This window comes from Felis catus, chromosome C1 (genome assembly GCF_018350175.1).
Source record: "Felis catus isolate Fca126 chromosome C1, F.catus_Fca126_mat1.0, whole genome shotgun sequence".
Classification (NCBI taxonomy): domain Eukaryota; kingdom Metazoa; phylum Chordata; class Mammalia; order Carnivora; family Felidae; genus Felis; species Felis catus.
In genome coordinates this window covers 118,720,049-118,744,197 of record NC_058375.1, presented here as the reverse complement: position 1 = coordinate 118,744,197, position 24,149 = coordinate 118,720,049, and the positions used below count along the sequence as shown (strand labels likewise).

The 24,149-nt window shown below is 46.7% G+C and overlaps 1 protein-coding gene across 3 annotated transcripts in view; it reads right to left on the bottom strand.

Moving 5' to 3' along the window:
* SCTR (secretin receptor) overlaps positions 1–22,257 on the bottom strand; it is an 81,516-nt gene extending 59,259 nt beyond the window's left edge. The window contains exon 1 of one of the 3 annotated variants that reach the window (XM_023259249.2): positions 21,930–22,256. In XM_023259249.2, the coding sequence (XP_023115017.2) occupies positions 21,930–21,989 (60 nt within the window). In that variant the 5' untranslated portion in view covers positions 21,990–22,256. Of the gene's footprint in view, positions 1–21,929 lie in introns of all 3 variants that reach the window. The other 2 variants (XM_019839111.3, XR_002744752.2) reach the window with 2 other exon arrangements.
* Between the last annotated feature and the right edge of the window lie 1,892 nt (positions 22,258–24,149).

Here is a 24,149-nt window from a genome sequence, read left to right as displayed (position 1 = left end):
CACCTGAGTGGCTCAGTCACTTGAGTGTCCGAGTCTTAGTTTCGGCTCGGGTCATGATCTCACAGGTTGCGCGTTTGAGCCCTGCATCGGGCTCTGTGCTGACAGCACAGAGACTGCTTGGGATTCCCTCTCTCTCTCTCTCTCTCTCTCTCTCTCTCTCTGCCCCTCCCCTGTGCGCGCGCTCTCTCTCTCTCAAAATAAATACACTTAAAATTCATTCCTTCCCCGTTCATCACCCCTAAGTTTCCATCTCATGCCTGATCATTATAACACATGACTTCATCTCCTTGCTTGTGATGACTCTTATATTTAGACACTTATGTTAAAACGTTCCCTAAGAATATAGTCACTGTCAGGAGAACTGGCACGCAGCCCCGCATACTCGTGCCCTTGTCTCCCTGTGGGGTTCTCTCCGGGTCCTCGCGGAAGCCCATCATCACCACCACCCTCTGGCTTTTCGGCGGAGGCGGTAGATGAGCTTGAGTGGAAAAATCCACCTGCGGGTTGGCAGGCTGCCATTAGTTCACCAAAGGTCTCAAGCAGGCACACAGCCTGTTCGGTGCCACTTTGAAGCTAACATTACTCTTAAAAGGTGAGACGCTGCAGGAGGGAGTGTGAACAGGTACAATCTTTTAAGTGTATATATGTAAGCATATGTTAAGTGTCACAAAAATGTCCAGACCCTTTGGCCGACTGACTTTACTTCTGAGAATCCACCCCGTCCGTGGCAAAAGCTTTATAGAGAAGGATTCTGCGACAGCTTTAAGTATAACGGAAAACAAAGGGATGGGCTTCTGGAAGATGTAGCACACGTACGTTTTTCCTATTGCTCCCGCGAAGTACAAGAAACCCTGGACGTTATATACAAAAGAAGCATTAGAAGATTCTGGAAGGTGGAGAGAAGGCAAAGTGGCTAAAGACCTCATGACCCAAGGAAGTGGTGAGTTCTGTCAGGTTTCTTTTCACCCCATATACCCCATTCCTGGAGCTGAAGAAGTCAGCAATAAGGAAATGCAGCCAGATGCAGAGGAAAAAGCCCCAACAAAAGCCTGCTCGCTCTAGCCAAGGGCCAGGAAAGAGGAAGCCTAGCAAGACAGAAAATGTATAGGCGATAACTGCCCACTCCAGCCAAACACCACAGAAAAGCCTGTGGTCAGCTGGGGAGCCAGGACTTCCACCTTCCCCAGCCTGTGACGCAGGGCCCCAGCCTCCCTGCCAGGGCGGTGTCTCAGACGGCCAAGCAAGGAGCTGGCGTGTTCAGCCCTGCTGTGTGGTAACACAGTCCCCCCAGCCCGTGATGCCAGCGGAGACTGGACTCTCCCCCCAGCCCAGAAGGAAGGAGGTCCCCTTCATCTCCCCACCAGGGAGAATCCTATACTCCAGATTTGCCAGAATCCTGTACTCGGCAAAAGATACCTCCAGGAATGAAAGGGAAGTCAAGACATTCTCAGGGAAGGAAAGCTCAAAGAACTCGTTGTCAGCATCCTCCCCTAAAAGAGTGGCTAAAGGAAGGTTCTCTAAACACAAGGAGGCCTGGCAGACACTCGGCACTTTCACCATCACCAGTGTGACGGGAGCCCCCACTGTAGTGTTATGAGACCATGTGGGGAGCTGATAGTCCCACCCCTCACTCATCAGTAAGGGGGACCCTTCCTCCTCTGTCAGTGTCAAATCAGTCAGAGTGGGGAAGCTGGACTTCTATTTGCACCTGGAAGAAATGAGGGAGCATCCACCCCCTTCCTCATCAGAAAAAGCCCACAGAGATGGTTTAAGTAAGACCCAGAGCCCTACGGCATAGAAAATGCCCCACTTTCTTCTTCTTTTTTTTAATCTTTTTCTTTTAAGGTTCATTTATTTTGAGAGAGAGAGCACAAGCAGGGGAGGGGCAGAGAGAGAAGGAGAGAGAGAATCCTAAGCAGGCTCCGCGCTGTCAGCACAGAGCCTGATGTGGGTCTTGATCCCCCGAACCATGAGATCACAGCCTGAGACAAAAATCGAGAGTCCGATGCTCCACGAACTGAGCCATCCAGGTGCCCCCGAAATGTCCCGCTTTCAATCAAAGATGACTCATCACATTAAGGTTGACATCAAACTGAATGAAAAATGATCAACAGATGCCAATACTAGGGGCACCTGAGTGGCTCAGTCAGTTAAGCATCCGACTTGGGCTCAGAACACGATCTCATGGTTCATGAGTTTGAGCTCTGAGTCAGGCTCTTCACTGATGGCTTGGGGCCTGGAGCCTGCTTCAGATGCTCCGTGTCCCTCTCTCTCTTTGCCCTTCCCCAGCTTGGGCACTCTCTCTCTCTTTCTCTTTCTCTCTCAAAAATAAATAAATAATAATTAAAAAAAATAGATGCCAACCCTGAGGTGACAGGGACCTGCAATGATTTGACAAAGGTTGTAAAGCAGCCATCATAAAAATGCTTCCGTGAGCAATTACAGGTACACTTGGAACAACTGTAGAAATATACACCTCGGCAAAAAGAGGAAAGTTTCAGCAAAGAAATGAAAGATATAAAGCAATCAAATGTAAAAGTTAGAACTGAAAGAGACCATAACTGAAGTAGAAAAGCTCAGTGGGAGGGCTCAGCAGAGAGAAAAATTAAACTGAAAATAAAAAGGCACAGACTTTGGAGGGCCTGACTGGCTCAGTCAGTGGAGCATGCGACTCTGAGGTCATGAGTTCAAGCCGCACGTTGGGCGTGGAGCCTACTTATGAAAATAAAAAGTGAGGGGCGCCTGGGTGGCGCAGTCGGTTAAGCGTCCGACTTCAGCCAGGTCACGATCTCGCGGTCCGTGAGTTCGAGCCCCGCGTCAGGCTCTGGGCTGATGGCTCGGAGCCTGGAGCCTGTTTCCGATTCTGTGTCTCCCTCTCTCTCTGCCCCTCCCCCGTTCATGCTCTGTCTGTCTCTGTCCCAAAAATAAATAAAAACGTTGGAAAAAAAAAAAAGAAAAAGTGAAATGAAAACGGTAAAGTAATCCTTAAAAAATAAATTACTTTCTGTTAAAGTTTATTTATATATTTTGAGAGAGAGAAAGAGCGAGCTGGGGAGGGGCAGAGAGAGGGGGGTAGAGGATCCAAAGAGGGCTCCATGCTGATAACAGACAGCCCCATGTGGGGCTTGAACTCACGAACCCATGAGATCATGACCCGAGCTGAAGTCGGACGCTTAATCGACTGAGCCACCCAAATGCCCCTAAAAAATAAATTAAAAAATAAAAACAAAACAAAGCGTGAACAGACTTCCAGGGTTACATGTGACAACAAAAGCACAATCCATAGAAGGAAAACTGGGTAAAGCGGACTTCATAAAAATTTAAAAGGAGCACCTGGGTCGCTTGGTCAGTGAAGCGTCTGACCCTTGGTTTTGGCTCAGGTCATGATCTCACGGTTTGTGAGTTCGAGCCCCGTATGAGGCTCTGTGCTGACAGTGCGGAGCCTGCTTGGGATTCTCTCTCTCTCTCTCTCTCTCTCTCTCTCTCTCTCTCTCTCTCTTCCCTCCTCCCGCTTGCAAGTGCATGGGTTCTCTCTGTCTCTCTCAAAATGAATAAATAAACTTTAAAAAAAATAAAAATAAATTTTTAAAGCCTTTTACTTCATGTTAAGCAGATGAAAAGACAAACTACAGACTGGGAGAAAATATTTGCATTCACATATTCAAGAAAGAACTAATACCTAGAATGCATAAAGACCCTTCAAATCTCAACAGTAAACAAACAAACGATATCATTACAACATAGGCAAAAGACACGAGGAGACATTTCACAGAAGATATACAGATGCCAAATGAGCACATGGAAATGGTTTCCAAAATTATTAGCTATTAAGTGAACACAAGTTGAAACCACAATGTGTTATCACTATACTCTATCAGAATGGTTAAAATACAAAAAATTAGTAACCACAAATGCTGGTGACGTCGTGGAGAAACTAGATCACTCATAGGTTGCTGGTGGGAATGTAAGATGGTGTAGCCATTCTGGGAAACAGGTTGGCAGTGTTTTACATAAGCTAAACATGAAGCTTTTACATGATCCAGCAATTTATCTCAGGGAGATGAAAATTTATATTCATGCAAGAACCAGTACGCGAATCTTTATAGCGGTTTTTATTCAATGGGTGAATGATTACGCAGATCACTGCACATCCATACTATGGAATTCCACTCAGCAATAAAGAGGAATAAACTAAGGCTGCCTGGGTGGCTCAGTCAGTTAAGCATCCAACTCTTGATTTCAGCTCGGGTCATGATCTCGCTGTTCATGAGTTTGAGCCCCACATCTGGCTCTGCGAAGACAGTGCAGAGGAGACTGCTTGAGATTCTGTCTCCTGTCTCCCTCTTTCTCTGCCCCTCTCCTGTGCGCTCTCTCTCTCTCTCTCTCTCAAAAACAAATAAATAAATAAACATTTAAAAAAATAAAAAGGAGATGAATCTTCAGAGAAGTATGCTGAGTGAAAAAAGCCAATCCCAAAAGGTTACATACCATATGATTCTATTTGTATGAACTCTTGACATGACAAAATTATAGAAAGAGAGAGCAAATTAGTGGTCAGGAATTAACGAAGGGACAGGAGTGGGAAGGAAGTGGCTGTGACTGTAACAGAGCACCATGAAAGATTCTTGGGGTAACAAAAATATTCTGTATCTTGACTGCATCAATGTAATGTTGTACTATATAGTTTTGAAAGATTTTATCAATGGGAGAAACTGACAAAAGGCCATGCGGGGATCTTTCCGCATTATTTCTTACCGTCTACAATTCTCTCAGAGGCAAAAGTTTACATTGTAGGGGCCCCTGGGTGGCTCAGTCGGTTAAGCATCTAACTCCTTGTTTTGGCTCAGGTCATGATCTCAAGGTTTGTGGGATCAAGCCCCACATCGGGGCTCTGTGCTGACAGGACTGAGCCTGCTTAGGATTCTCTCTCTCTCTCTCTCTCTCTCTCTCTCTCCGACCCCCTCTCTCTCTAAAAATAAATACACTTTTAAAAATATGTAAATATATAGAGGAAGGTAGATACTTAATTCCGTGGCTCTGTTCCCATTCCTACCTCCAGTTGTAACCTCTCTGGCAGAGACTGATCTTTGTCTCTTTAATAATTACTCTTCCTCTGCTGCAATCACAATTTAACTGGGCATATGGTTGCCCATCTGGAGACTAGAGTTTCCAGCTTCCCTGCAACTAAAGTGCACCCACATGACTAGGTTCTAGCAATGGAGTAGAGCAAAAGACACATGTGCAAGCACAATCTCGCGCCCATAAAAGGAAAGGGACATGCTTCCCCCTTTCATGCGTGGATACGGTGATGAGCCATATTCAATCGTGGGGATGAGGGCAATGCTTCAGGCTTGACTATGTTGCCAGATTCAGAGGACAAGACCCATGGGGGACTGCACTTGTGAATTTCCACACTTCATAGCATCCTTTCGGTGTTAACGTTGACAAAGTAACTCGTAACAGACTTAGGAGATTTACTGCCAAGGACAGGGAAAGAGGCATATCGTAGTCAGAATTATCAGTCCCAATTCCGTATAGGAGTTTATACATATGAGTTCAAGGTGGGTGGAGTATACTTCCTTCCTTGGGCCTGGCCATGTGACTGGTCACTGGTATATTAGATAGATCTGATAGGAAGAGAGGCTCAAAATATGTTTGCACAGCTGTGCTTGCTCTCTTGCATTTCGGCCACCTGGGGTATCTTGCAGGTCGTGCAGCAGACCTGTACCCAACCCAGGGACTGGAGCCAAGCCAGCTAAGCCCAGCCTGGATCAATCAAACCCTAGTTGACTTGCGAACACCATGAGAGAAATAAAGCCTTATTGCTGAATATCCCTGAGCTTTTTTGTGACTGTTATGCATGGCACACGGTAGGAAAGAGATTCTGAGGCAGCACCAAGGTGCATGCTTTAGGGAGCTGAAGTTTCTACCAAATAGGTGGCGATTTGCACTGTGGGGTTAAAGAAAGGACTACTCCCACAGAGTGGACTCTTAAGAGCAATGGAGCAAGGTTAGAAATCACAGAACACCTATCCTGGGAACATCTCTCCAAGAAAAGTTCAACTTCCTTGGCAGTTTTACCCTGGACTATAGAAAGAATAATAATCTCGGGGCACCTGGGTGGCTCAGCCGGTTGAGCGTTTGACTTCGGCTCAGGTCATGATCTCGCAGTTGGTGAGTTCGAGCCCCCCCGCATCGGGCTCTGTGCTGACCGCTCAGAGCCTGGAGCCTGCTTCAGATTCTATGTCTCCCTCTCTCTCTGTTCCTCCCCTGCTCATGCTCTGTCTGTCTCTGTCTCTCAAAAATGAATAAAGTTAAACAAAATTTTTTTAAGAATAATAATCAGAAGACAGTTTAACTTTATATATATATATATATATATATATATATATATATATATATATATTTGTGGTTTTTTTTTTTTAAGGTAAGCTTCATGCCCATTGCAGAGCCCAACGTGGGGCTTGAACTCATCACCCTGAGATCAAGACCTGGATGTTTAATGGGGGAACCTGGGTGGCTCAGTTGGTTAAGAGTTCGACTTCGGCTCGGGTGATGATCTCATGCTTCATGAGTTCCAGCCCCGTGTTGAGATCTCTGTCAGCACAGAGCCTGCTTCAGATCCTCTGTCCCCTTCTCTCTGCCCTTACCCTGCTCTCTCTCTCTCTCTCTCTCAAAAGTAAATAACCATTAAATATATTTTTTTAAAAAAAGACCTGAACACTTAACCAACTGACCCTTTTTTTTAATTGTAGTGATATATACATAGCATGAAATTTACTACTTTAACCATGTTTAAGTGTACAAGTCAGTGGCATTAAGTACATTTATAATGTACTTTACAATGGTGTGCAACCATCATCACTATCCATTTCCAGAATTTTTTCAGCATTGCAACAGAAACTCCATACCCATTGAACAATAAGTACCCATTTCCCTCCTTTCCTAGCCTCTGGTGACTTCTAGTCTACTTTCTGACTCTACAAATTTGCTTATTGTAGGTGCTTCACGTAAGTAGAATCACATATTTGTTCTTTCGTACCTGGCTTATTTCACTTAGTATGTTTTCAAGGCTCATCCACATTGTAGAATCTATTGGAATTTCATTCCCTTTTAGCTGAATGATATTCCGTTGTGTATAGACACTACATTTTGTTCTTCCATTCATCTGTTGATGGATGGTGTTTGGGTTGCTACGACCACTTAGCTATTATAAATAATGCTGCTATGAACATGGGTGTGCAAATATCTCTTTGAATCACTGCTTTTGATTCTTTTGAGTGTATTCCCAGAGACAGAATTGCTGAATCATATGGTAATTCTATGTTTACTTTTTTAGGAACCACCAAATGGTTTCCATAGTAGCTGCACCGTTCTGCATTCCCACTAGCAAAGCACAGGGGTTCCATTTTCTCCGTATCCTCATCAACCCTTGTTTTGTTTTGTTTTTTATCCATTGTATTTTTTTTTTTTGAAGTAGGCTCTACCCCCAATGTGGGGCTCGAACGCAGGACCCTGAGATCAAGAGTTGCATGCTCTACTGACTGAGTCAGCCAGGCGCCCCTATTTGTGTTTTGTTTTCATAACAGTCACCCTGATGGGTGTGAAGTGGGTCATGCCACATTTCTTTCACCCTCGATCCTTCCAATAAAACTTAATAAGCCAAAATAATTTTGGGTTGTGGTGGCATGCCCGCTAAAGACAGCGAAAGCATTCTGCTGAAAGGAGTGAGCCCATGGCCCCCGATGGTGACCAGTAGAGAAGAAAAGTCGCCCTTCGGGGGTCTGGGAGTGGCTGAGAAGAGTGTGTTCAATGGAGGAACCAGCTGGTAGAGGCATCAGAGGGAGAATAAACGGGACACAAGCCCCCGACCATCTAAATTAACCCAGAAAAGCAGGGGGGGGAGCTGAAAATTAGTAGCCATTAGTAGCTGAAAATTAGTATATTTATCCATATATTTCTGTATACTTATTAAATATAATTTTACTCAAAATTCACAGGAGAAACAGCAAATGAAGACTAGAGAATTGCTAAAACTTTCCTCAAAACCGGAACTATTAGTCCTTAAAAAGTACCCTTAAACAGTTGTAAAAAAATTGAGTTTGTGTTTGTACATGTTTTTTTTTTCCTCTTTTACTTGTATTGGTGCCAAAGAAATTATCATGAAAAACAGCAGTTCCCTTCCCTAACCTTTACCTGCTTTCCGGAGGCAATCATTTTCAACTCTTTTTAGCTGTTTATTTTCCTTTTTATCTCCACATTTTTTCAAGATTTTATTTTTAAGTAATCTCTACACCCAACGTGGGGCTCAAACCCATAACCCTGAGACCATTCTCCATGACCGGAGACAGCCAGGCGCCCCTCCATATTTTAAAATTATGTTCTTATACTACTATTTCTTGGTCTGTTAATCTGAGACATTATCCAAAACTCTGTTATGGAAGACAAAGATGTAGACGTTTTTAAATCTCCTTACATAAACTTCTTTCCCCCATATATTACATATACTTCTGCTGATTTAATTTTTAGTGAAATGAATGGTGTGTATTTATAACGTTTTCTTTTGACTCTGAAGTATCGTCCACTGCTGAGTCTAGCCATGTAAAATGATTATGTCTCTTCTTGTACATTTTGTTTTTCCTGAGGTCAATTATTACCTTGTTTTTTCATTTGATTAGCGTTCTATGTACATATGGCTAATTTTTTTAAGTGCTCCAACAGCTCCGTGGGACATCTATCAATGGTTGTACTTGTCTTACCTCCAGAGACTTCTCTGCCGGTCCTCGTTCCTCTTGTGCCAACCTGGGCCTGATGCCTGGCTGTGGCTTGGGGTACCCTCCCCCCAACTTTTCTGGCTAGACTTTGATTTCGTAGATTCCACATCTTTTTCCTTGCCTCACTTCCTCGTTTTGCAGAAGTTGCCGCCTAAGAAAGTGTAAGTAGGAGATAAACTTCGAAACCTTTGCAGGAGTGAAGAAGCTTTTATTAGTTTGATTAATTATCAAATGAATAATTTGGGCAGAGAATTCTAGGTTGAAAATAAATTTCGCTCCAGATCTTGGAGGCATTTCTCCTTCTCTCTTCCTGTGTTGATAAGATACCCAACTGTGCTCCCAAACCTTTTGTATGTGACTTTTCTCTTCTCTGTAGAAATATTTCGGATTTTTCTGTTTTTAGTCGCTTTTAAATTCCTTGAGGAAATGGTCCTTTTTTAATTCATTGATCAAGAGACTCAGGGGCCATTTCTATCTGAAGATTTGTGTTCTTCATGTTGGAATTTTTTAAATGTTATGTGGTTTATTTTATTATTTCCTCCCTTCATCTTCTCTATTCTGTCTTCCTAGAACTCATATTATTTGAATAATGGGCAACATGGACGGACCCTCTAATCTTTTCACCTTTCTAGACTCTTCTACCGTTGTGTCATATGCTTTTTTTTTTTTTAATTTGAGAGAGAGAGAGAAAGAGAGCATGAGTGGGGGAGAGGGACAGAGAGAGACAGAAAGAGAGAGAGAATCTTAAGCAGGCTCCACACTCAGCACAGAGCCTGACTCAGGGCTTCCTCTCACAACCCTGGGATCATGACCTGAGCAGAAATCAAGAGTTGGCCGCTCAACCGACTGAGGCACCCAGGCGCCCTGATGTGCTGTTGAGTTTCCTAATAAATGTTTTGTCATCATCATACAATTACTTTCCAGGCAGCCTTTCTTACTCTCTGGTGATTCCATTTCTCCAGCACCCTCTTTCCCACACTCCCTCTTCTTGAATCTGGCATCCCTGTTAAGAACTGCATATCAGGATATTAATTGTAGTCACGTGACCTTTTCCTCCTCTCTGCATGGACGACATTTTCTCTAAGTTCCTTTCTCCTGTTTGTTTGCTTTCACACTGGAGGTCTTCCTCAATGCCATATCTACATACATACATATGTATCTGTGTGTGTGTGTGTGTGTGTGTGTGTGTGTGTATACCTACATATATATATGTAGGTATATATATATGTGTGTGTGTAATTGAAGTATGGTTGACATACACTACTACATTAGTTTCAGGTGTACAATGTAATGATTCCACAAGCCCATACCTTATTGCTATGGTCGCCACAAGTGTAGACACTCTCTGTCCCCATACCACACCATCACAATACCATTGGTTATACTCCCTGTGCTGCGATCAATGCCACAGTTACACTTGAGGCACTAAAGAGGTCCTTGGAACCACTGTGGGCCTGAACAGTTTGTGGCCTTTGCTATAAAAAAAATAATAATAATAATCAGGCTGAGAGGGCCCCCCAGCCAGGATTTATGTTTCTCCTCCACGCTTGGAGACTTTCCAGGGCGATGCGGGCCGATCAAACAGTTTGTCATCAATCCCCCTCCACCCGGTGCAGGGACGTAGATTGTTATTTTTCCCACACTGCTACCATTGTTTCATTCCTGAAGATTTCTTGAAATCTCTGCTTCATTGTTGTCTTATCTTGTTCCCTTTGACTTTGTGGGCTTATACCTTTGTGATTCCTTTACTATCATTTTAAGGATGCTCCCGAGGGAAGAGCAGATAAACACTTGTGGATAATCTGCCATTTTAAACTGGATGTCCTCATGTAACATTGTGATATAACAGAAATATACATTTGGTGTTCATCCTTGGTTCCTGGCAGAGTGCTCCTAAAACGCTTGTAGTTTCTGGAGCAGTAAGGGTGAGAGAAGCATCTTTTGTTATAATATTTGGTCTGACTCTTCTAATACAAGAGCTTCCAAGACCCTGCAAATCTCTGAAGTGATGAGTGACTTTGTAAATGCTGATGAGATGATCGGTGGCTGGGGGGCAGGGGGTGGTGCAGATAACTTCAGCAGAGATAACCACTTCAGGTGGTTAGAGACTGGCACTTCCGGCTGCCCTTCTGGCCACAGGAGATGAAAGACAGGGTAGAGATTGAGTTAATCACCAATGGCCAGTGATTTCAACAATCATGCCTATGATTCCTCTGTAGGGGCGCCTGGGTGGCTCAGTCGATTAAACATCTGACTTCAGTTCAGGTCATGATCTCACAGTTTGTGAGTTCGAACCCTGCGTGGGGCTCTCTGCTGACCATGAGGAGCCTGCTTTGGATCCTCTGTCTCCCTCTCTCTCTGCCCCTTCCCTACTTGCTCTCTTTCTCTCTCTTGCTCTCTCTCTCTCTCTCTCAAGAATAAATAAACATTTTTTTTTTAAGCCTGTAAATACCCTATATAACAGGGTTTGGAGCTTCCTGGTGGGTGAATACATGGAGATGCTGGGAGCTCCACATGTCCCCTTCCTTGCTTTCTGCATTTTTTCCACTTGGCTGTCCCTGCATTGTATCTTTTATAATAAACCAGTAATGGTAAGTAAAGTGCTTTCCTGAGTCCTGGGAGCCCTTCTAGCAAATGATTGATTCCAAGGAGGAGGTCACGGGAGCCCCCAAAGTACAGCTGGTTGGTCAGAAGGGCACTTGGCCTGGACTTGGGACTGGCGTCTGAAGTAGAAGCCATCTTGTGGACTGTCCTCAACCTGTAGGGTCTGTGCTAATTCCAGGTGCTTAGAGTCAGAACTGAATTGAATTTTAGAACACCCAGCTGGTATCTGGAGAGTTGGGGAATTGATTGTCAATGTGAGGGGAAAAAAACCCATATATTTAGTGTCATAAGTGAAACGTTTTGAGCAGAAAATACCAAAATAGTTGATGCCAAGAATGGGATGCTGTTTGGTAGTAAAAACAGCACCTCAGGGGGCGCCTGGGTGGCTCAGTCGGTTGAGCAGCCGACTTCGGCTCAGGTCATGATCTCACGGTCCGTGAGTTCGAGCCCCGCATCGGGCTCTGTGCTGACAGCTCAGAGCCTGGAGCTTGTTTCAGATTCTGTGTCTCCCTCTCTGTTCATGCTCCCCTGTTCATGCTCTGTCTCTCTCTGTCTCAAAAATAAATAAACGTTAAAAAAAATTTTTTTTTAAAAAACCAGCACCTCAGGGGGCACCTGGGTGGCTTGGTCCATTAAGCCTCCCACTTGGGCTTAGTTCATGATCTCAAGGTTTGTGGGTTTGAGCCCTGCATCAGGCTCACTGCTGTCAGCGCAGAGCCCACTTCGGATCCTCTGTCCCCTTCTCTCTCTGCCCGTCCCCTGCTCATGCTCTCTCTCAAAAATAAATAAACACTTTTCAAAAACCAAATAGCACCTCAGAACTAAGCACCTTTAAAAATATGTATTCCCCGTAAATTCAGTAAGAGATTATCAGAAAAAAAATTTACCAAATTGTACTTTTTAAAATTTTTATTGGGGCGCCTGGGTGGCGCAGTCGGTTAAGCGTCCGACTTCAGCCAGGTCACGATCTCGCGGTCCGTGAGTTCGAGCCCCGCGTCGGGCTCTGGGCTGATGGCTCGGAGCCTGGAGCCTGTTTCCGATTCTGTGTCTCCCTCTCTCTCTGCCCCTCCCCCGTTCATGCTCTGTCTCTCTCTGTCCCAAAGATAAATAAACGTTGAAAAAAAATAAATAAATAAAATAAAATTTTTATTATTTTTTAAATGTATTTATTTATTTTGAGAGAGAGAGAGAGAGAGAGAGAGAGAGAGAGAGAGAGAATCCCAAGCAGGCTCCATGCTGTGGTGAAGGGGAGGGTAGGAGAGGGCTCAATCCCAGGATAGTGAGAACCTGACCTAAACCGAGACAAGATTGGGAGGGGAGGCTTAATCTACTGGGCCACACAGCCACCCCTTTATTTTAATTAACCAAACAGAAACACACATTACATTACTTTCCTCTTCAGTTTCAGACTTTGAGTTCAGCCCATCTTTACATGTGGAGTTTTAAAAATATTGGCGCAATCATGTCAAAACTTTGGCTTTTTAAATATTTAGACTGCAAAATGTGTCGTATACCTTTGTCTTATCCTAGAATTTTAAGTCAACTTTCTTTTTTCTTGTTGATCACAAAATCCATAACCCTTCACCTTGTCAATTACATAGCATAGTTGCACTCCAAGGTTCTGAATAGAGCAGCTCTGTGGAATATTGTCTATGAACCTCTTTGGAACTGACTTCAAGGAGTCCTTAGACTTTCCGGACTAAATCCTCTCTTTTTCAGAACTGTGGAACTGATCTGCCCATTGCTGTCCTGTGTAAACTCCACTTTTTTGTATCCCATATTTTATTTTACTTTATTTATTTTATTTTATTTTTAATTAAAAAATTTTTTTTACAGGAAGCCATCAAAATCCTCGAAGAGGAAGCAGGCAAAAACATCTTTGATCTTGGCCACAGCAACTTCTTACTCAACATGTCTCCAGAGGCAAGGGAAACAAAAGCAAAAATGAACTATTGGGAGCTCATCAAAATAAAAAGCTTCTGCACAGCGAAGGAAACAATCAGCAAAACTAAAAGGCAACCGACAGAATGGGAGAAGATATTTGCAAACGACATATCAGGTAAAGGGTTAGTATCCAAAATCTACAAAGAGCTTATCAAACTCAACACCCAAAAAACAAACAATCCAGTGAATAAACGGGCAAAAGACATGAATAGACACTTCTCCAAAGAAGACATCCAGATGGCCAACCGACACATGAAAAAATGCTCAACGTCACTCATCATCAGGGAAATACACATCAAAACCACAATGAGACACCACCTTACACCTGTCAGAATGGCTCACATTAACGACTCAGGCAACAACAGATGTTGGCGAGGATGCAGAAAAAGAGGCTCTCTTTTGCATTGCTGGTGGGAATGCAAGCTGGTGCAGCCACTCTGGAAAACAGTGTAGAGGTTCCTCAAAAAATTAAAAATAGAACTACCCTACAACCCAGCAATTGCACTACTAGGCATTTATCCAAGGGATACAGGTATGCTGTTTCAAAGGGACACATGCACCCCAATGTTTATAGAAGCACTATAAACAATAGCCGAAGTATTGAAAGAGTCCAAATGTCCATTGATGGATGAATGGATAAAGACGATGTGGTATATATGTATATAATGGAATATTAGTCGGCAATCAAAAAGAATGAAATCTTGCCATTTGCAACGACGTGTATGGAACTGGAGGATATTATGCTAAGTGAAATTAGTCAGTCTGAGAAAGACAAATATCCTATGACTTCATTCATATGAGGACTTTATGACACAGCACAGATGAACATAAGGGAAAGGAAGCAAAAATAATATAAAAACAGGGACGGGGACAAAACATAAAAGATTCTTAAATATAGAGAACAAATAGAGGGTTACTGGAGGGATTGTGGGAGGGGTTACTGGATGGGCTAAATGGGTAAGGGGCAGTAAGGAATCTACTTCTGAAATCATTGTTGCACTATATGTTAACTAATTTGGATGTAAGTTTAAAAAATAAAATTAAAAAAATTTTTAACGTTTATTTTTTTTTTGAGAGACAGAGAAAGACAAAGAGTGAGCGGGAAAGGGGCAGAGAGAGGGAGACACAGAATCGGAAGCAGGCTCCAGGCTCTGAGCTGTCAGCACAGAACCTGACATGGGGCTTGAACTCATGAACCTCAAGATCATGACCTGAGCTGAAGTCAGATGTTTAACCGACGAAGCCACCCAGGTGCCCCTATTTTTAATTTTTTAAAACTAGCCTCCCAACGTGGGGCTTAAACTAACGACCTTGAGGTCAAAGGCCACATGTGCTACCAACTGAGCCAGCCAGGCTCCCCTGTATCTCAAATTTTAGATTCAGTTTCGGCTTCGTTGGGTATAACCTACAGTAACTTCTTTTTAGAAAGTCACTTGCATTGTAAACGTTCTAAGACTATGTACCTAGCAATATCTCTATGTAAGTATCACTCTTTGAATGTCACTTAGTAGTTAATCATGGCTGGCTCACTACAGTATATAAGTTCATACCTGTGGCTTGATGATTGTGAGGAGTTTCCACTGTCCGCTTCTTAAGGGGATTTGCTCGGATGGTAGACATATTTTGAGGTGTCTGCTCAACCTATTAGCCAACAACTCCTCCCTGGGAAGATCTCTTCATCCTGAGATATGCTGTGAGGTCCCATCTCAATGATCAGATCATTAGAGGAAATTTAACCCAGTTTGGGACAATGCACTTTCCTCTCTTGGATATTTGGTATAGGGAGGGGGATCAAGGTCAACCTCTCCCACTCCTAAAGCATGTAATCTTGAAAATTATGGGGCAACCATATTCTATCCTTCAGAAAGCGAGAGAAAAATCCAGTCTGCAGACAGAGAGAATAACTAAGCAAAATAAGGGAGGAAAGACATCAAGCGAGAGTTCTGTTAGTTTAACTCCGGACTCTTGAATCTGAAAAGGTAAAATGTGGGAGGAGATAAACTAAAACTCTGTAGAATTCTGAAGAAGGTGAAGAAACTCAACATCACTTTGCGTACACACTTTACAATACAGCCTGCCAACTTGAGACTGGAAAGAATTTTTTTCAATGTTTTCAGGTAAAAGGAGATATGATACTAGTTGAGTTTATACAATGAGAACTAAGAAAAGGAAACTTATTATCGTACAACCAGTTCAAAATGCAAAATTTCATCGAATATTCACTGGGCACCTACTTTATGGACAGCAATTGATTCATCACTGGAGATGCAAAGGTGAATGGGACACAGTTCCTGCTCTTGAAGTTCATGGTCCAAGAGGGTCCAGAGAGGCCGACAGCTAAAGGACACAGTGAAGGCAGCGGCCAGATCATAGGGGACCAAAAGTGGCAGCAAGGGGCCCAGGATGGGGACCAGGAGCCTGTGAAGAGCAGAAAGGCGAGTGGAGAGGAGGGAGGTTCCCACACCAGAGGCCTCTGAGAGGCCAGGGTCCCATGCCCACTTTGCCCAGGACACTTGGGTGTATGCCTGCTGTCTCAACACCATTATTTACAACCTTCCTTCGCTCTCCTAAATCATGCGGTCACCCTAGGTAGGACCAGGGCCGAAAAGCGTGTAGTGAAGACAGCAAAATGAAGGCCACACAAAATGAAGAGACTGATGTCAGTTGTTGGGGGGGGGGGGGCAGGGATGGACGAGCAGGCTACAGTGGGCTGAGAAATCAGTGGAAGGGGAGGCATCATGAATGCTTCTTCCAAGTAACTGGCCATCAGGGGGCAGAAGTGGACCTGTGGCTAGAAGGCCCAGAGTGCAGAGGGAGGGCTCTTTACCAGGTGGACAGACCATGGCAAGTTGACCAGCTGATGGGGACAGCCGGGTAAGAGGAAGACGGTAAAGACTGGGCACAGTGACTTCACTGTGTAATCTCAGGATGGATTGGGGTCCCCATGGATTGGGGTGGGAGGATTGGGAGCACAGGGGCAGGGACTGGCCACACAGGCAGCAGGAGAGCCTCTTTTCCATTCGGATGGTGCTATGGACCGAATGCGTCCCCCCCAAATTCAGATGTTGAAACCCCATCCCTCACTGTGGCTATATTTGTAGATAGAGCCTATAGGGAGGTAATTAAGGTTAAGGTCATAACAGTGAAACCCTGATCTGATAGGATTAGTGTCCTTACAAGAAGAGAAACCAGAGATCTCACTCTGTCTCTCTGTACCCACTCAGATGAGGACAGAGCAGGAAGAGAGGTCTCACCAGAACCCAGCCCTACCAGCCCTTCATCTGGGACATCCAGCTCCAGAACCATGAGAAAATAAATTTCTGTTGGGTGAGCCACCCAATCTGTGGTAATTTGTTATGGCAGCCCAAGATGACTGAGACAGATGGGAGGCAAGGGGACGGGGCAGGGGTGGGGAGCGGCAGACAATTTAGTCACGTCTATGAGGGCAAGATGTCGGTCAGAGTAAGTTCATTCTCTGACTTTCAGGAAATAGGAAGCAAGCCTGTCCATTGAAAATGAAAGAGGTTGGTAACGTCAGGAACATGAGATGACCCATGGACATCATGGAGAGCCCACAGGGGAGGGACTGATGTTGGACATGTGGGGATTCTGGAGAAGATTGGAAACCTTGGGAACCCTGGCAGTATGGTGGGCTGGGACTGCAGGACATGGCCAAGCAGGAGTGTCCCTTCCCCAAATGCCCTCTGGAATTGGTCAGACACAGAATGCTGAGGCTGGGCCCCAGGATATTATTATTTTCTGGAGTCCACATGAATGCTCAGCAGCCCTCTGTTTATAATGTAAGCAAGTCGATAGGATCTGAGTGTTGTGGGTTTTACCTCGGGCTGCAGGCTGTCCCAACGCCCCAGGGAAGGTCAGCGGTGAGGAACCTCAGCTTGCTAAGGGCAGGGAAGCAAGGAGCAAATCAGGGACACTGGGGTCCCACTGTGGCGGGGAACTCTCACGCTGGTTACGAAGTCTGATCTTTCAGCGAGGGGAGCCAGGAAGAGAGCTGAGCCCTCCCATGGCATGAAGGAAGTCATAGGCCAGAGATTTGGGGGACAGGGTGGAGGGAGGTGGGCTCCATGGGAATGCAGAAAGGTGATGTCAAAGCTAAGAGAAGGAGCCTCCTAGGGGTGCCTGGATGGCTCAGTTAAGCGGCTGACTTTGGGTTTCGGCTCAGGTCATGATCTCGAGGTTTAAGCTCAGCCTCAGGCTCGCGCTGGCACTGGGGGGCCTGCTTGGGATTCTCTCTCTTTCTCTGCCCCTCCCCTTCTTATACGCAATCTCTTGAAGGAACCCCCCTAACCAGTTTGAGAAGTGTACCTCCTGTTTGATTGATTTTGTGACCCCAAGCTCATCTCTACCCGCCTCAATAAAATGCTGTGTGTAATTCAATATTTGTTTTATGTCTTATAACACGATTAGATAAAAACTGAAATTAATGTCATTTATAGGCTTGGGAGAGAATTTTATGACAGCCCCTTGGGCACCAGAAACCAGTGCAGGCCTCTTTCTGGGACCAAATGCCTGTGCTGGTTAGGAATCCCTGGGCTGGGTCCTCACATCATGTCTGGCTGGGCAACCCTGACAAATGGCTTCACCTCTTTCTGAGCCTCTGTTTCTGCCTCTGCACAATGAAGGTTATGATCGTTATTTTTTTTTTAAGTTTATTTGGAGAGAGAGAGAGAGAGAACGCACAAGAGCATGAACAGGAGAAGGGCAGGGAGAGAGAGAAAATCCCAAGCAGGCTCCATAGGGTCAGCACAGAGCCAGATGTGGGGCGCCGATGCACGAACCATGAGATCATGACCTGAGCTGAACACAAGAGTCCAACGATCGACCGACCGAGACACCCGGGGGCCCCAAAGGCTCCAATTGTTGATGTGGGAATGACGTTGGATCGTGCTGGCTAGGACTTGGCCGAGTATCCGGTGTGACGTACGTGCTCAAAAAAGGCAAGCCGTTATCACCATCGTCATTCACGTTAATTTTAGAGATAGTAAAGATTTCTTTTTTCTTTTTTATAAATTTTTTTTTCAACGTTTATTTATTTTTGGGACAGAGAGAGACAGAGCATGAATGGGTGAGGGGCAGAGAGAGAGGGAGACACAGAATCGGAAACAGGCTCCAGGCTCTGAGCCATCAGCCCAGAGCCCGACACGGGGCTCGAACTCACGGACCGTGAGATCGTGACCTGGCTGAAGTCGGACGCTTAACCGACTGCGCCAGCCAGGCGCCCCGAGATAGTAAAGATTTCAAAAGAAATCCACAAATATTTCCCCAGAAAATGAGAAAGTGATTTTTCAGGTACATAAAAAATCCCAGGGACCCTCCTCTGAGGAGTTATCAATAGCCAGACCCCTCAGGACCCTTGCAGGCCTTCCTACAAGTCTGCTCCCCGGCTTGCCACAGAGCTTGTCAGCCTGTGGATGCAGGAACGCCGTGTGCCACGACTTCTGTTTCTGAGCCATCAACTGAGACGGGATGGAGACAGGAGGGAAAGTGGGAGGGAGGCTGGAGAAGATCAAGTCCAGTCTCGGTGCAAGGCTTGTCGGGAAGTGGGTTTTCATCAGGTACACCTGTTCTGTCTTCGGCCCCCGTTCCCTGTCACCAAACCCACTGCCCCGAATCCAACACGCGATGAACACCTGTTGGTAGTTCCGCTAACGCGTTTCCCCGGAAACAGGACAACCTTCAAGGCCGTGGTTCTCGACCGCAGGCAGTTCTGCCCTCTCAGCCTCCCAGGGGACACTGGGCAGTGTCTGGAAAGATTTTTCTGTTGGCACAACTTGGAGATGCTCCTGGCTTCTAGTGGGTAAAGGCCAGGGATGGTGCTAGACAGCATACGAGGCACAGGCCAGTCCCCCACAACAAAGAATTGGGGGGCTCCCCTCTCTCCATCGTGTCTCCATTATTCCCACCTTATCGCTTCCTCCATGCTGAGGGAGGGCATAGCCCCCTTCCTGGCACCCCTCGCCGAAAACTCAGCTTTAGTATCCGGGATTAGGGGTGTCAAGAAACCTCGCTTGATTTTAACTCACTAAAGTTATCAAGTTGGCAGCTTGCCAGATGCCACGGATTAAAAAACCGGACCTTGAATGACTATTTTTTATTTGCTTGACACGCTTATGCACAATTTTGCAAGCAACAATTGTCCTCAGGGTGTCATTGTTTCTTACTCGCTGCTAATATGAGAGCGCCACAGCTTACGACACTCCTTTTGGGTATCACTGTTTCATTCTTTCACTCCTTCATTCATTCACCCATTCACTCAACCAACACAGACTCATTGGCCTCCTCCTTACACTGGGGTGGCTCTAGGGACAGAGAGTGAACAGAAAGAAATCTCAGGGTGTGTGTATTGGGGAGGAGGAGGACAGATGCGCTAGTAAATAACGACAATATCATTCCGGGTAAAAGCACTCATGAGATACACGGGGCCTGGGATAGCAAAGGGGAGTGTGGCCCACATGTCCTATGGAGGTCTCAGAACACTGGCCCCTTCAACCATCATCACTTTCTGGTTTCTATTTGCAAGGGATCTCCCTGACACCTCCCTGTATGGCAAGGCGAGGGACTGGGGTGGGGAGTGACAATCAACAATTTGGCCTAATAATGCCCATTAAGAAGAGGCCTGTGATCTCCCTCAAGGGGGAGGGGCAAATGAATAAAAAAATTGTTTGAATGCCCTTAAATGTCTACATCAAATGTCTGACCGCTCAGAGTAACAAAAAAAACAGAAGGTAAGCAGGGTTTCAAAGCCTGGGAAATACTCCAACCAAAGTAGGTCAGCTCCATTCTTATTTATTAAAGGAGTTCTTGCCAAGAAGTATGAGACCTCAGGTCTGGATAAGCCCAGAAAACACCCGGAGGACCAAGACTTGCACACAGGAAACCATCTTATAATAGTACAAGGCGGTACATGGGTGTATGAAAAGGACATTTAAGACGACATAAGGGAGAGGGCCCTGGATGAGTGAGAATCAAGAGATCTGGGTTCTAGTCCCAGCTCCACCACTAACTTGCAGATTCGGGGCAGGTCTCTTTTCTCTGTGGGTCTCAGTTTGCTCATCTGTACAATAAGGGAATTGGACCAGAGCATAAGGAAGCAGCCTTCCAAGGCACACTAAAGATTCTCATTTCCCCACTGCTTATTCTTGACATACCCTAGGGGTCCCTTTGAGATGAAAAAGTTAACCCTCGGTCCTGAAGCCCAGACACCTGTTGATTTCTTCTGACAACCTCAGGGTTACTGCAAATACTTAAGAAGGAGGTGGGAAAGGTCACAAGGAGGAAGCTGTTGCCTCTCCCATCCCTGGGCTCTTTATAACAACATACCTAGAGGCTTTGAATTGTCCCCAGTGTCCCAGGTGGCATTTCCTCAAACTGGGAATTCAGATTAATGAGTGGGTACTGTTGTTCTAGCATATTCCAGTACCAGCACTGCCACTGATGAGAAGAGGCTCCGCGGTTACACGGGAGATGGGAACGAAAGTCCCAAATTCCACCCTTCCAAACTTACTGCTGCTGGAATGTCACGGAGCTCCCAGAAAGATGGGGGCATCTCCTGAGCATCAACACTCCCATCAGCTTTGGAAGCAAAGGTTTTTCTTGTAGTCAAACAGGAGAGGACTACCGAAGGCAAGGTCGTTGGATACCAGGAAGGACTTGCCCAGGACACAGACTGGAGACTCAGAATTGGGTCCCCAAGCACTTTTCCTGGGGAGTTTCTTGGCACAGAGGCCTTGAGGGCCAGTTGGCAATGCTGGGAGGAAGAAGTGGTTCTGGAATCTGCACCCCCTCCCTATTCCTTCCATCCAGCCTGTCTGAGTACAGCCACTCTCTCATTCACAAATCCCAGTGGGAGAGACCCCGGATTCCCAGGAGTTTCTGTGGGAAAGGAAAACAAGCCACCCACTCTGCCTTTCTCTTTTCTTTTCCAGCTCCTCCCTGGACCGGGTTTGCGGAGACTGCTACTCCCAGAACTCCCCAGACGTGCAGACTTTAGGGAGCCAAATCCCACAGGAGAGGGAGGGAGCTGCGACTGCTCCCACCACAGAGCCGGAAGCTCCAGCCAGAGCTTTTTGAGGTTTTTCCCTTCTGCAGTCCGGTGTGCGTGTGCGTGTATGCGTGTGTGTGTGTGTGTGTGTGTGTGTGTGTGTGTGTAAATGTCAAGGCTTTGGGGCAGACGGATGTGGGTTCCAATCGCCTTTTCCTGGGGCAAGATTTTTGGCCTCCGAGAGCCTCGGTTTCCTAGACCCTAAAGCGAGGGTGACAATATCAGCCGATTGTAAGGTTCCAATGAACTATGGATGGAGGGTGCCCAGAACACATTAGGCGCTGCCAGGGGCGCCTCCAGAGTTTCCGTCGAAGTGCAGCCTGGAGGAAGGGGTGGCTTGGGGGCCCGAGGGGGTTTATCTTACAGCTGCCTTTGCCCGACTCACTTGCTGTTTTTATCCTGGGAGAGAAGGCTATAGGGAGAGGAGCTGACAGGGATGATCCTTGCTGGGGACGGGGTGTTAGAGTTCCCACTCCATCGAGGAAGATCTGCGGACCCCTCCACGCCCGCCACGCGGGGTATCCGCGGAGAGGCACGGTACTCACGGTGTGCGCAGCGCAGGCGAGCAGCAGCAGCAACGGCAACAGCAGCGGGCGGGGACGCATGGTGCCCCGCGCTCTCCCCGTGGGCGCCTCGACGGCCGCGCACCTGTGCGCACCCCCGGCCCGGGGGCTCAGCGTCCTCCGCAGGGTCCCGCGCCCCGGCCGGCAGCCGCGGCCGGAGGAGCCATGGCAGGGCCACCTAAGCCGCGGCGAGCCCCGGGACTGCTTCTCCTCGGAAGAGGTGGCAGCGCGCTAAGCCGCCCAGCCCATTGATAAGGACGCCGCGCCGCCCGCCCGCGCTCCTCCACCCGGCCGCTACTGGCAGGGAGCCGGCGCGCTGGCCTGCTGGGGAGGAGGCGGGAGGGGGCGGGGGGGCTGCAGGGGAGGAGGCGGTGGGGGGGGGGGGAGGTTACAACGGAGGAGGCGGGGGGGGGGCCTTCAGGGGAGGAGGCGGTGGGGGGGCTGCAGCCGGCTCCCGCAAGCTCAGCCCGGGGGGCGGAGGAGACCGGGGGAGGGCATGCTGGCTTAGCCTTCCACGCTGCAGCACCCCCGAGTCCGGAAAGAGCATTCTCGAAGTTCTCGAAGTTCTGGGGCAGCCCTGCCGCAACCTTGCTGCTACCTCGTTGAGTCTCAGGGTTAAGGAGACCCACCTTAGGGATACAAGAAGGTTGTGCCTGTGCTCTGTGGGTATAGCACAGCGGGTGCTCCGTGAATGCCTTTGCATCTACTGGGTGGGTCAGCTACTTGGCACTTTATTTCTGATTTTCACTTTGTGTTTCTTCATTCATTATTAAAGTTGTGCACGCTCCTTGTAGGACATTACACGCCCATGGGCGCCGTCACCCCGGGGAAGTTTGGGTGACCAGGTGAGACCCAGGGGGACCCCGTGGCACACCCAGGAATTCTGGTGGCTGTGCTGAAGAGAACCGCCTGGAGGCTTCCTGGTGTCCCTGAGAAGCTATTTAAGCACCAGGCAGGTCTTCCCAGTAGCCTGCTCAACCCTGAGTCTGAGTGCCCAGACGGCCTGGAGGCTGGCTTTTAGCCTCTCAGTACAAGGCACCCTCAAATGGCTCGTCTAGATTCAAGTTTTTCTTTCTCTGCTCTGGTGCCCACTCCCTTCCTCTTGGCTCTCCTATCTTACCCTTTCTCCCAGCACTTTAAGTACACATCAGCTCCTTGAATTCCCCCCCCCACCCCTTTAGCGATATTATGCCCATTTGACAGAGAAGGGCATTGAGGATGCAGAAGACAGTGCTGTTGCCAGGTACATGCGACTCAGCAGTTCATATGGAAAAGCCTGGGTCTGCATACACTTCCATAGCTAACCCTGATTTTCTGTGACTGACCTCTGGTCAGATTGCTAACTTGCTCGCTCTTAAAACAACACATTCTAGCCCTTAGCAGCCTTCCCTACCCAAAGAGGCTATCGATAAAGGTACAGTTGGTAAATCACAGCAGAAATAAAAGGGGAAAAAATGTTTTCAGCTCTCAGCTCCACACTAAATGCCCTGTATGTATCCGCCTAAAGTATACATGAACATGAGCTCATTTTTAAGAACTTTGGCCCCAGAAATACTCACCCAAAGACTCAATGAAATATATGCAGGGATGTTTGTGGAAGCACTGTCACAGGACCAGAGAACAGGACATAATGTATGTGGAAGGGGAACACTTAGCCCCACCTTGATATCTCCTTCCTCCATCAGTGCAGCCATGAGTATAACCCTCCTGTCCTTTCTCTACCTGCTCAGTAACGCCCTCCCCCTAACACAGACACACACACACACACACACACACAGGTGGGGGAGCTCTATGTGATTCATACATTTAGGATAAGGACTGGCATGAGGTTCTGCACCTCCCCTCTCCCTCCCTTGCCTTTGACAGGTCCCCCACCTGCAGAGAGCCTGTCACTGGATTGCTGTAGCCAGGCTGTCACTGCAGGTCATCTCTGCCCTTGTGAGCCAGTATCACCAGTGATAGGGTGGTGGTCTATGTAATTCTGCAGTTCGGTGCTAGAAAACCCTCTTGCCTGTAAGTATAAACCACATTCTCCAAGATCGACTTTATTACCCATGAAAGTGATATTTGGCCTCATCTGTCTTACATTTTTTTAGAAAGTTTATTTATTTATTTTGAGAGAGAGAGAGCACAAGCTGGGGAGAGGAGCAGAGAGAGAAAGGGAGAATCCCAAGCAGGCTCCACACTGTCAGCACAGAGCCC